General features: G+C 39.6%; 1 protein-coding gene and 1 long non-coding RNA gene across 2 annotated transcripts in view; one reads left to right on the top strand and one right to left on the bottom strand.

The window, feature by feature from the left end:
- LOC139754422 (sphingomyelin phosphodiesterase 4-like) overlaps positions 1-13,830 on the top strand; it is a 187,797-nt gene that overhangs the window by 143,025 nt on the left and 30,942 nt on the right. Inside the window, exon 7 of the mRNA XM_071671699.1 lies at positions 8,253-8,333. Within this exon, the coding sequence (XP_071527800.1) occupies positions 8,253-8,333 (81 nt within the window). The remainder of the gene's footprint in view (positions 1-8,252; positions 8,334-13,830) is intronic.
- On the bottom strand, positions 1,479-8,246 carry LOC139754678 (uncharacterized). Its single transcript, XR_011713921.1, has 2 exons — positions 2,989-8,246; positions 1,479-2,814 (listed from the first exon to the last, which is right to left on the bottom strand). It is a non-coding gene; the product is annotated as an uncharacterized lncRNA (long non-coding RNA).

Genomic DNA, 13,830 nt, shown 5'->3' with positions numbered 1-13,830 from the left:
CATCAGACATAATTTGCTTTTTTATGGCTTCTCTTTCTTTCCTCTGATTTGGATCTCCTGAATCCCCTCCATGAATCAGTTCTTGTTCATACTGAAAAACCATATTTCTTAGATATCTGAAAAACAGTATTTCTTAGATTTCTTAGTTCCTCTCATATCTCATGATTCCCTTCATGATCTTTGAAATTTTTTCTTAACACCAGCTATAGTTATGTTACCCTCTGGTCTTTCCCTTTAACGAAGTCCCATAACATCCTACATATTTGTTCACTGGTGTTTTCAGCCATGTCTTATTTAGATCTGGTTTTGACTGACTGGTCTTGGTACATTCCTGTAGTTGAGTCCATACCTGACATTTTTGGCTCAGGCAGTGCTAGAGGTCTTTAGTTATCCTTAGAAATGAATACTAGTAACAGAATTGAGGTTTATTAAAATATTCTCAAACATGAAAATTCATCACATCTTTGACACTTTGTGTTGCTTTTCTGGTTACATTAAAACTTAAGTCCCTTTTGGCAGGTCAGAGCTGTGCTTATGTACAGTAACTCATCTTCACTTGTTCACTTTAGCAATGTTTTCCTGTAGCTCTTTTCAGTTGGGACCCCTTTATAGGGAAAAAAGAAAGAAAAATTGATTCACTGAAGTTGGCAATGCTCCAGAATTTGATCTGGATCTTTGAGCTTCTTCACCTAAACCCTGTTTAAACTTCTGAAAATGTTCACTCTCATACTGAATATCTAATGCATTTGCCACTCATGGGCCCCTTCAGAATCCACCTAGTGATGATAATAGGCATCATGAGCTGCAAACTCTTCAGAACCTTGAAAGAATTAGGATTAGTACCTTGAGCTCCTCTGGTGGTGTGTGTGTGTGTGGTTGTTTCTCTTTTTATCACTTATTTGTAAATACCTAGTTTTGTGGTGTGGGGAAGGAGTTTAACACTCATGGGACCCCATCTCTTGAACATTTTCTGCTGTTGTACAACTTCTTAAATACTTATCTGCTCTGTGCATGAACCATGTCCTCACTCATCATATTCCATTCATTCATCACTCTTATACTATGAAAATGTTTCCTTATATCTTTTTTAACGTGTGTGAAAGAAGAAAGTTAAGAGTAAATGTGAATAAGAGCAAGGTTATTAGGTACAGTAGGGTTGAGGGTCAAGTCAATTGGGAGGTGAGTTTGAGTGGAGAAAAACTGGAGGAAGTGAAGTGTTTTAGATATCTGGGAGTGGATCTGGCAGCGGATGGAACCCTGGAAGCGGAAGTGGATCATAGGGTGGGGGAGGGGGCGAAAATTCTGGGAGCCTTGAAGAATGTGTGGAAGTCGAGAACATTATCTCGGAAAGCAAAAATGGGTATGTTTGAAGGAATAGTGGTTCCAACAATGTTGTATGGTTGCGAGGCGTGGGCTATGGATAGAGTTGTGCGCGAGGATGGATGTGCTGGAAATGAGATGTTTGAGGACAATGTGTGGTGTGAGGTGTTTTGATCGAGTAAGTAACGTAAGGGTAAGAGAGATGTGTGGAAATAAAAAGAGCGTGGTTGAGAGAGCAGAAGAGGGTGTTTTGAAATGGTTTGGGCACATGGAGAGAATGAGTGAGGAAAGATTGACCAAGAGGATATATGTGTCGGAGGTGGAGGGAACGAGGAGAAGAGGGAGACCAGGTTGGAGGTGGAAAGATGGAGTGAAAAAGATTTTGTGTGATCGGGGCCTGAACATGCAGGAGGGTGAAAGGAGGGCAAGGAATAGAGTGAATTGGAGCGATGTGGTATACCGGGGTTGACGTGCTGTCAGTGGATTGAATCGGGGCATGTGAAGCGTCTGGGGTAAACCATGGAAAGCTGTGTAGGTATGTATATTTGCGTGTGTGGACGTATGTATATACATGTGTATGGGGGTGGGTTGGGCCATTTCTTTCGTCTGTTTCCTTGCGCTACCTCGCAAACGCGGGAGACAAAAAAAAAAAAAAAACTTTTAACAAGTTTCTTGTTCTAAAATCTTGGAGGTTGTGATTGAGTCACCTCCCTAGGTAGGCAAAATTTAAGACTTTAGCCTTTCCCCACATGTACAGTTCTCTTTATACTGGTGCTATCTGTGTTGCCCTCCTCTGGGCTCTCTCTCTCTCTTAGCTCTTTGTGCTTCTTTTGGGTATGGTGCCCAAACTTGAGAAGTATATTCTAGTTTTAGCCTTCTGTAGGATATAGATAGCATACTAAATATTTCTTCATCCATGTACTTGAAAGCTATTCTAATATTTGTCTGCAAATAGTTTGTCTCATTAATTGTTCTTCTAATGTTGGACTCTAGCAACAGGTTAAGTACAATATTGACTCCCAAGTCTCTCTCACACACAGAATCCTGAACCTCATTTTATGTGTGATATTAATCATAATAAAGTTTCCTTTCACTTTGTCCCATGCTCTTTATAGTGTAATTACCTATTTGTACTCTATAGGGTGGGAGTTTTATGCTTGTGAAATCCCATCTCTTGAATGTTCTCTGCTGTCATACAACTTAAATTTATGTATGCTGTCTACTTTAACCATGTCCTCAAGTCATTCTGTTCCATTCATCCACTAGTTTTATACTATCCCATAAAAGTACTTTACATCTTTTTTAACAATTGCTGAATTTTATGTTCTGGTTTCTCTATCACCACATCTGTTGCAGATCACTTCACTGTCCATATCATCAGTCTGTTTTGAAGATTTAAAACATGTGATCAAGTCATTCCTTACTCTTTTATCTCTTTCAAGGTTGGCAAATTTAAAGCCTTTACCATTTCCCTGTAATGTGCCTCACATGATTCTGGTACCAAATTCTGGTGCAGTACCATCTTTGTTGTGTGTGTGTATGTGTGTTTATCTAATTACCCACTTGTACTGTATAGGGAGGGAATTTTATGCTTGTAGGGTCCCATTTCTCGAACATTCTCTGCTATCATACAGTTTCTTAGAATTATGTGTGCTTTCTGCATTAAACATGTCTTCATTCATTGTATCTTATTCATCCACTTGAAAACTACTTCTTTAATCTTTTTTAACAAGTTTGATATTTAGTTTCATGCTGTGTCCTCTGGTTGCTCTGTTCCTACATTTCTTGCAGACCTGTTCACTGTCTTTGTCACCAATCTGTTTTAAAAACTTAAAGGCCATTATCAGGTCACTCCTCACCCTTCTGTCTTCCAAGGTAGGCAAAGTTAAAGCCTTTAGCTGTTCCTTGTAACTTAGCTCTCTTGATTCCGGTACCATCTTTGTCAGGGCCTGAACATGCGGAAGAGGTAAAAGCATGTGCAGGATAGAATGAATTGGAATGGTTATGTGATGTACACAAGGGATGACATGCCCCACTGCCTCTGGGGAACACTGCACTGGAATTACTGCCTATCAGTGGCCTGTCTAGGGTGGGGCATGAAAGGTTAAGAAGCAGCACTAAAGTCCACCAGTTATGCTAGGGAGTAGAAGGGATGAGTGATTGAGGGTGATGGCTCTTTGTTAATGGGATGACTGGTGATAGCAAAAGGAGGATGCTTGAGGAGAAATTCAATTTATGATATGAAATGTGCTGCTAATTGGAGAAACCCATAACCTTGGGCAGTGTGTATGGAGACATACTGGAAGTGATGAATGCAAGTTGTGCAGCGGAAGGAGGAGTGGTATGGACCAGAATAAATGAAAATGATCAGGGAAGAGAGAAAGGATGATGTGCAATTATGTCATCACTGAGAGTATGAGAGGATGTTACAGAGCATGGTTGAAATGGATCAAAAATATTGTGGGTGAAAGGAAAGACTGGAATTGTGAAGTATGCATGGGTATGTGTATATGCACATGGGAATATGAAGACTGTGAAGTTAGGATGAAAAGAAGTGTTTGGGGGGAAATTTGAATGACTACAAATGGTGTGAGAAGGAGAGAAAGGTTATTGTAATAGGTGATTTGAATGTAAAATTGGGATGTAATGAAATTGGCAAGATAGTTGGTAAATGGGGAGTGCCTGAAGTAAATGAGATGGAAGTTACCTTGTGGATGTCTGTGCTGAGATGGGTTTATTCCTTGTAAACACCTTTTTTCAGCACAGGATGATCCACAGATATACATGGATGAGAGTGATGGAAGAGAAGTACAAAAGGGTTTGATTGACTGTGTCAGTGGATGAAAGCTTGAGAAAGGTTGTACTGGATGCTTGAGTTGTGAGAGGATTCTTTGGAAATTCTCACCCTTTTGCAGCTCTTGTGGATGAAGAAATGATGGTATAGTGCAAGGAAGAATTTAGGAGTAAAAGTGTTGGTTAACAAAAAGATGAATCAGAAGGAATGCAATGGCTATGAAGGAAGGGTGACAGAAAGGTTAGATGACTGTGCAGTAGATGTTTAAGATATTTAGAGAAAGACTGTTATAGGTTGTAGGTTAGTATTTGGATACAATGTTATGGGATATCAGAATAAAAGGGGAAATGCATGATGGAAGGATGAGATTAGAAATGCTTTGGAAGAGAAGAAAAAGACATATATGGTAGGTTGCTCAAAAGGAATGTATCAGTGTAAGTTCAACAAAGGGGAAGGATAGAATATAAGGTGTGTTCATGGAATGTTAAGAAGCTAATAAAAGAAAGCAAAGGAAGAGTACAAGAAGACTTAAGAAGAAAGTTGAGTGAAAAGCTTAGAAAAATAGGAAACTATAGTGGATGGAGGTGTAAAAGGAAGGAGGTGGATGTAAGAGTGGAAATGGAAATGTGAGAAATGATGAAGGGGAGTTGGCAAATCAAAAGGAGGAAGTGAAAAGATGGATAGAATACTTTGAAGAACTGAGGACTGTTAAGATGAGGCAGTAGTTGATACATGCATGGTCATGGGGGATGGATGGACAAGGATACACGTGCAAGGGCCTATAGCAAGGAGGTAAAAAGGGTGATAATGAGGTTGAAGATAGGAGAGGTACCTGTAGTGGATGGGATTACAGCTGAAGTGTTGAAGTATAGAGGAAAAAGTAGGATAGTGTGCATGCATTTGATATGTAATTTAGCATGGAAGCAGAAGGTTGTGCTTGAGGATTGGGTGAAAGCTATTATTTTTCCTTTTATTCAAAAGAAAAGATTTGAAGAATGTATGTAGCATTTATTGGGAGTAAGTCTGTTAAGTATACCAGGAAAAGTGTATGCTAAAGTGTTGATTGATAGTGTGATTGCATTGATTAGATGCAGAATAAGTGTGGAGCAAGGTATTGTTAGGAAAGGTGGGAGATGTGTGGATCAGATTTTTGAGGTGAGGATGACTTTAGAAAAGTATATAGTGAAAGGTAAGAAGCTGTATGCAGCTTTAATGGATCTGATAAAAGTGTATGACATAGTTGAGTGGAATGGTTTATGGGATGTATTAAGGATGTATGGAGTAGGGTTACAACTGATGGATGGTGTGAAAGCCTTCTGTATATGAGCAGTTGCATGTCTAAGAATGGATGGAGAGGTGTGTGAAAGTTTCAGTGTACATATGGGTGTGGCACAGGGCTATGTGATGTCACTGTGGCTTTTTATCATATATGCGGATGGAATGATAACAGAGATGAAAGCAAATCTAGGAGAAATGGGTGCAGAGGTGGAGTGTAGTGGAAAGGTATGGTAACTAGTGACAGGCCTGTTTGTGGATGATACTGAGTTGTTTGTTGAGAGTGAAGAGGAGTTGCAGGAGGTTGTAAATGTGTTTTATGATGTGTGTAAGCATAGACAGTCGAAGGTAAATGCAATTAAAGTAAAATAAAAGGTGCTGAAAGGAAACAAAGTTTAAGTTTAGATATTGCAAAGCCTATAGAGCAGTATGGGGTAGAAAGACTTGAAGAGGTAACATAATTTAAGTATTTAGGAGCTATATTGGGTAAGTTTGGCGATATGGAAGATGTAAGGGAGACAACAGTACTGGGGAAAAGAGAGTCATTGAGTCTCTTAACAGAATAGATAATGAAGGGTAGAGGTGTAAGCATGGAGGTGGAGAAATAATTAAAGGACAGCATAGTCCACCAGACCCCTGACTAATACCGCTGAAACATGGGCATGTAATGAGTCACAGAGTTCAAGAATCCAGGCAGTGGAAATGGTCTAATTGATAGAAGTTTTGCTATGGCAAGATGGAATGAAGAAGGAAATGAGTGAGTTTATGAGAGATTTAATGTGGCAGGGAATGAATTGCTGAGTGGTAGAGTGGATGAAACTGTGTACTTTGAGGAGGTTTGTGCTTGTGGAAAGAATACAAGATTAGGGAGTTTACAAGGAGAGTGTAAGACAGGATGATTAAAGGTAAGTGTAGAGGAAGACCACCTGTGACATGGGAAAATAGAGTGTAGGCATAGTGGAGGAAGAGAAATGGTGGAAGAATGCCTAGAATGTTGTATGCAAGTGAGGCACGTAAGGACAGGAAGAAATGAAGACTTTTGATGTGGCCACCCCCCTGATGGATATGTTCTCAGACATGCTATTAATGGATTGGAATCAGGGCTTGTGAAGCATTCTGGAGGAAACGTGGAAAGCTCTGTGGGGCATGGTTGTGGATAGGGGGCTGTGGTTTCGATGCATTGTATATGACAGCTAGAGAATGGATATGAATGAATACAGCCTTTCTTTGTCTGTTCCTGGTGCTACCTTGGTAATGCAGGAAGTGGTGGACAAGTATGCAAAAAAATGTTGCCCTTCTCTGGACCTTCTGTATTAGGTAATATGACCAAACTTGAGAAATGTATTCTAGTTTTAGACTTATGTATGATATGAACAGTTAGTCAAAACCAAATACTTGAACGATATTCTGATATTTGCCAGAAGATAGTTTGTGTCCTCTTCTGTTTAATGTGGGACTTTGGTGATAGGTTCGGGACAGTATTGACTCCCAAGGCTTTCTCACACAGAATCTTGAAGCTTATTTCCAACTTGATAATTATTATATTGACCCGTATGTTCACTTTATTCTATCTTCATGATATTTGCTTGGATTTATGTCGTCAGCCATATATATATCATACCAAAGTTGGAGTCCATTGAGGTCCCCTTGTAAGCTTATGCAGTTCTTTCTTTTCACTTCCATCATGACTTTTGCATCATCTGCTAATTTATTCAGGTAGAAGTCCATACCTTCAGGTAAATCATTCACAGAGATCAAGAAGAGTAATGGTCCCAAAACAGATCCTTAGGGCACTCCACTTGTAACCTCCACCTGTTTAAGGAAGGCTCCTCTGACAAGCATCTTTTTTTTGTCCAAGACAGAGCTTACTCTCTCAAAGAAATCTAAGAGGTTTTTACACATGACCTCCTTGCCTGAAACTATGATGCCTTTCTTTTAGGTAATTTCTTCTTTGTAAAATTCATTCATTTTTTAGTGATTAACTTTTCCAATACCTTACAGACCACACTTGTCACAGAGACTTGTCTGTAGTTCAGCATGTGTGAGTGTGTGTAGTTTCTTTATTATAATTAGCTATTTGTCTTTTACAGGGAGGGAGTTTTACCCTGTTGGGGCCCCGTCTCTTGAACATTTTCTTAATCATAAAACCTTTGAAACTACCCTGTGCTGTCCTCATTTGCTGCATCCTCTTTCAGTTCATTCCATTCATCTACCATCCTTAACTATAAAAGTACTTACATCATTTTTAGCAAATTTTTTTGGTTAATTTCATGTTTCCTCATTCTGTTTGTTTTACCAGTACATCTCTTAAAGAACTGTTCATTGTCTTTATCATGATGTGTTTTAAAACTCTAAGATTTTGATCAGGTTTTGTGTGTGTGTGTGTGTGTGTGTGTGTGTGTGTGTGTGCAACAGTAGAGTAAGTACGTTTTTGGGAAATACAGCAAAATTTATATTGAAAAGTGTTTGGAAGGGCATCAATGAGATCATATACGGAAGTGCATTGTAAGTGAAGTGTGTAGGGGTGAATCTGTATGGGTCTTATACCAAAACATGTTTTACCATATGTTTAGAGGAGTCTTCATAAATCACCGTGCTTATCAAAACAGATAGACCAATAGTTTTGTGTACTCTAATGATATCATTATGTATGTGAATGACTTTATCAAGTTTTATGTTTATGTACACTAGTTTAATCTGAAAACGTTATATTTCCGAAAAGGAAGATTGGCTTATCCTTGAAAATGTTTTAGGTTTGTGATTGGTTGTATTGATTTTAATGAGCATCCTAATTTCCAGTGTAAATAGATAGGCTTATTGAAATTTTGGTTCCAGATATTTAATTGTTTAACTTCCTTTGCAGTACACTGCTCTGCATGTGTGCAGTGTCTTTTCAGAACACACACCCCTAGAGTATCGGCCAAATTGGCACACAAGTGGCTTTGTAAGTTATGTGTTGCACCCTTTTTCTCTAGCTACATTTCACTGCCGCCCACCAGCCGCCTGCTCACTGTGTTTCACTCTCTTATAAGATCTTGATTTACTAAGTTGCGCTGTTATCAAATGTAAATAGTCTTTGAATTGATTATGATTGTACGAGCTCTAATTTGTGTATTTACTTGTCCATAAACTTTGATAATGCTAAATTATAGTTATTCCTCTTTTAGTGCTTTGTTCTTTGCATAGCTCTCGTTTGCTTTTGGAAATCCGAATAACCATCTCTTTTCATTATAATTTCATATATTGTAATGCAGCATCCAGAAAACTAATCAGCGTAAGAAGTCATCAGGAAGACAAAAATGCCACATACGTTTACACTCAATCTCCAGCTGTCATGTATAATGCACCAAAACCACAGCTCCCTTTCCACATCCAGGCCCCACATACCTTTCCATGGTTTACCCCAGACGCTTCACATGCCCTGGTTCAATCCATTGACAGCACGTCCTCCCTGGTATACCACATCATTCCAATTCACTATATTCCTTGCACACCTTTCACCCACCTGTATGTTCAGGCCCTAATCACTCAAAATCTTTTTCACCCCACCCTTCCACCTCCAATTTGGTCTCCTGCTTTTCCTCGTTCCCTCCACCTTTGACACATATATCCTCTTTGTCAATCTTTCCTCACTCATTCTTTCCGTGTTTCCAAACCATTTCAACACACCCTCTTCTGTTCTCTCAACCATATTCTTTTTATTACCACACATCTCTCTTACCCTTTCAATTCTTTTAGATCAAATAACCTCACACCACATATTGTTGCCAGACATTTCATTTCCAACACATCTGCCCTCCTCCGCACAACTCCATCTATAGCCCATGCCTTGCAACCATATAACATTGTTGGAACCACTATTCCTTCAAACATACCCATTTTTGCTCTCTGAGATAACATTCTCTCCTTCCACAGATTTTTCACCTCTCCCAAAACCTCCCCTTCCCCCACCCTGTGGCTCACTTCCGTTTCCATGATTCCATCCACTGCTAAGTCCACCCCCAGATGTCTAAAACACTTCACTTCCTCCAGTTTCTCTCCATTCAAACTTACCTCCCATTAACTTGTCCCTCAAGCCTGCTGAACCTAATAACCTTGCTTTTATTCACATTTACTCTCAACTTACTCCTATCACTCACTTTACTAAACTCAGTCACCAACCTCTGCAGTTTCTCACTCGAATCAGCCACCAGAGCTGTATCATCAGCAAACAACAACTCACTCACTTCTCAGGCCCTCTCATCCACACAACAGACCCCATACTCGCCCCTCTCATCCACAACAGACCGCATACTCGCCCCTCTCTCCAAAACTCTTGCATTAACCCCACTAACTACCCATCTATAAACAAATTAAACAACCATGTGGACATCACTCACCCCTGCTGCAAACCAGCATTCACTGGGAACTAGTCACTCTCCTCTCTTCCTACTCGTACACATGCCTTACATCCTTGGTAAAAACTTTTCACTGCTTCTGGCAACTTACCTCCCACACCATATACTCTTAAAACCTTCCACAAAGCATCTCTATCAACTCTATTATATGACTTCTCCAGATCCATAAATGCTACATACAAATCAATTTGTTTTTTAAGTATCTCTCATGTACATTCTTCAAAGCAAATACCTGATCCACACATCCTCTACCACTTCTAAAACCACACTGTTTTTCCCCAGTGTGATGCATAAATTCCCAGAGTAATATGAAATCTGATGAGTTCCCAAGTACACTTTTGTGTAATGATCACATTGTCAGGGGAGATACAAGGATGAGTTTAAGTTGTAGAACAGTCAGTTGATATACACGGAAGAGACATAGCTAAGATGCCATTGATAAATGAGCTTACCAGATGTTATTGTTTGGGTCTGGCATCATGTCTGTCATAAAATTTTCACTATGTGGACAGGAAAGGGAACTGTTTATAGATTTTGCTTATGACAAAGCTATCCAGTTTATATAAACATTCAATAATATTAATGTAACAGTTCTTTGTGTGTTTAAGATAGATTCAGTGATATTTCTTGTGGTAAAGGAGTTACAGCTAATAACTGAGTCAGTGTTATTCCAATCAGTACAATGGTCATAGTTTAACATGATTAAACAAATCATATGATTTTTGTCTTACTTGTACAGGTACACCTCCGATCTTCCGGCACTCTTGGTTTCTAAGCATTGCCGAATTAACCATTTTGTTGGACCAACCGTGGTCATGTAATAATAATTCATCAACACACCTCTAACTCACTAATTATACATCTCCCATGTGTCTAAAGTATACCATGGACTGCTAGAAATTTAAATGAAACAAATATTAAATGTAAAATGAATAAATAAATGAAATACATTATACACCTGCTCAGGACTGAGGTGCTCGTCAGTTACGAGTTTTGCAAATTCGTCCACATACTCAGCAGCTCTTTTGTGGTTTGCAGGCTGCTTTTCTCCACACACTTTATTCATGGAAATTCCACGATGCTTCCTGAATCTAAATCCATCCTTCACTATAGTCACGCTCATGTTGTAATTTAAGTTCTTTATGGAACAAATTAGCCTGGTCCATTATCATGCTGCCTGACAAATCCACTCCATCACTCTGATGCTGTCAAAACCAATCCATCATCACTCAATCGTGCTCAGTACTCTTACCATCTTTCATAGTTTTTCTAATTGTCATTTGCCTCTTGGAATCACTGTCTGCATAGAATTTCAATATTTTCTCCCTTTGCTTCTGTATATCATAAATAGTTGATGAACCAGTACTGTAGATGTTTCACAGCTTATGCACTGAAACACCACGGTCCATTTTTTCAACAGTTCTACTTTATCTTTGATTGATATAGACTAGTGTTTATTTTTGACACTTCGACTGACACTCATATGTCTTAGAAGCCATGGCTAGGGTTAGATTTAAGCAAAATAAGCTAAGACTCTTACAGAATTGCGTTATCACCATCAACAAATGCAGTGTAAAGAATGTAAATAAGTGCGCCCTAAACACAATGCCATCTGTGGCCGCCCAGTAAACTAGTCTGGTGGCCATGGTAATTTCAAGGTCCCTCACGTAATTTTGTCCGGACTGGATAAGGTTCCGAACCATCAGTTGCCAGAAAATTGGCAGTGTATCTGTACTATATTTATGTTGCTGAAGTCCATCATAAGACATTTTTTTTTTTTTTATTTTGCTTTGTCGCTGTCTCCCGCGTTTGCGAGGTAGCGCAAGGAAACAGACGAAAGAAATGGCCCAACCCACCCCCATACACAATGTATACACACACACGTCCACACACGCAAATATAGATACCTATACATCTCAATGTACACATATATATACATACACAGACACATACATATATACCCATGCACACAATTCACACTGTCTGCCCCCATTCACTCCCATCGCCACCTCGCCACACATGGAATACCTTCCCCCTCCCCCCTCAGGTGTGCGAGGGAGCACTAGGAAAAGACAACAAAGGCCCCATTCGTTCACACTCAGTCTCTAGCTGCCACGCAATAATGCCCGAAAGCACAGCTCCCTTTCCACATCCAGGCCCCACACAACTTTCCATGGTTTACCCCAGACGCTTCACATGCCCTGATTCAATCCACTGACAGCATGTCAACCCCGGTATACCACATCGATCCAATTCACTCTATTCCTTGCCCTCCTTTCACTCTCCTGCATGTTCAGGCCCCGATCACACAAAATCTTTTTCACTCCATCTTTCCACCTCCAATCTGGCCTCCCACTTCTCTTCGTTCCCTCCACCTCCGACACATATATCCTCTTGGTCAATTTTTCCTCACTCATTCTCTCCATGTGCCCAAACCATTTCAAAACACCCTCTTCTGCTCTCTCAACCACGCTCTTTTTATTTCCACACATCTCTCTTACCCTTACATTACTTACTCGATCAAACCACCTCACACCACACATTGTCCTCAAACATCTCATTTCCATCACATCCACCCTCCTGCGCACAACTCTATCCATAGCCCACGCCTCGCAACCATACAGCATTGTTGGAACCACTATTCCTTCAAACATAGCCATTTTTGCTTTCCGAGATAATGTTCTCGACTTCCACACATTCTTCAAGGCTCCCAGGATTTTCGTCCCCTCCCCCACCCTATGATTCACTTCCACTTCCATGGTTCCATCTGCTGCCAGATCCACTCCCAGATATCTAAAACACTTTACTTCCTCCAGTTTTTCTCCATTCAAACTTACCTCCCAATTGACTTGACCCTCAACCCTACTGTACCTAATAACCTTGCTCTTATTCACATTTACTCTTAACTTTCTTCTTTCACACACTTTACCAAACTCAGTCACCAGCTTCTGCAGTTTCTCACATGTATCAGCCACCAGCACTGTATCATCACCGAACAACAACTGACTCACTTCCCAAGTTCACTCATCCACAACAGACTTCATACTTGCCCCTCTTTTCAAAACTCTTGCATTCACCTCCCTAACAACCCCATCCATAAACAAATTAAACAACCATGGAGACATCACACACCCCTGCCGCAAACTTACATTCACTGAGAACCAATCACTTTCCTCTCTTCCTACACGTACATATGCCTTACATCCTCGATAAAAACTTTTCACTGCTTCTAACAACTTGCCTCCCACACCATATATTCTTGATACCTTCCATAAGACATAAGACATAATACTGTTTTTACAAAGTATTCTGTAAACACAGCTCCCAGAATTTTCTGGTGAGTTTTTGATTAAGATTTTCTTTATAATGTTGTTATTGCTGAAGGCTATATTTACATTAAAAGATTTAAGCAACCTAGGAAGTAATGTAGAATTGTCACTAAAGGGGAGAACTGCAAGATTCTTGTTATCAAGGGGAGGTTTGGGTTTAACTCTGTAAAATGATTTCATTGCCAACTTGAGGTATTTATCAATGAAAGATGTAGGATTCTTCAACTTGGATTCAATAGATATATCTTCTCAAACTCATCATCAATAAATTCCGGACTGCATATACGTAATGCCCTAAGGAACATTGACTGGAAGGATGATAGTTTAAGTTTGGCATACTGGTAAGGGTCTTTATGTTAGACTTAAGCAACAGAAATAGAGTATGAGAACAAAACAAGAATCACATGCTTTGTATAATCAAGTTAGAAATTATGACCAGTGTATTGACTGGAGTAATGCTAATTCATTCAGAAACTGTAACTACTTTACCATGAGAAATACATTGAATCTTCTGTTATTGAATACACAAGGAATTGTAACATTGATATTAGTGAAGGTCTATACAAACTGTATAGCTTTGTTGTTGGCAAAATTTGTAACAGTTCCCTTTCCTGCCCACAAAATGAAAATTTGATGACAGGCATGAAGTCAGACTCGAACACCACCATCCAGTAATGCTTGTTTACTAATTGGCATCTTGGTGATATCTTTTCCT

This window comes from Panulirus ornatus, chromosome 17 (assembly GCF_036320965.1).
Source record: "Panulirus ornatus isolate Po-2019 chromosome 17, ASM3632096v1, whole genome shotgun sequence".
In the NCBI taxonomy this organism is placed as follows: domain Eukaryota; kingdom Metazoa; phylum Arthropoda; class Malacostraca; order Decapoda; family Palinuridae; genus Panulirus; species Panulirus ornatus.
This window is presented reverse-complemented; position numbering and strand designations above follow the sequence as displayed.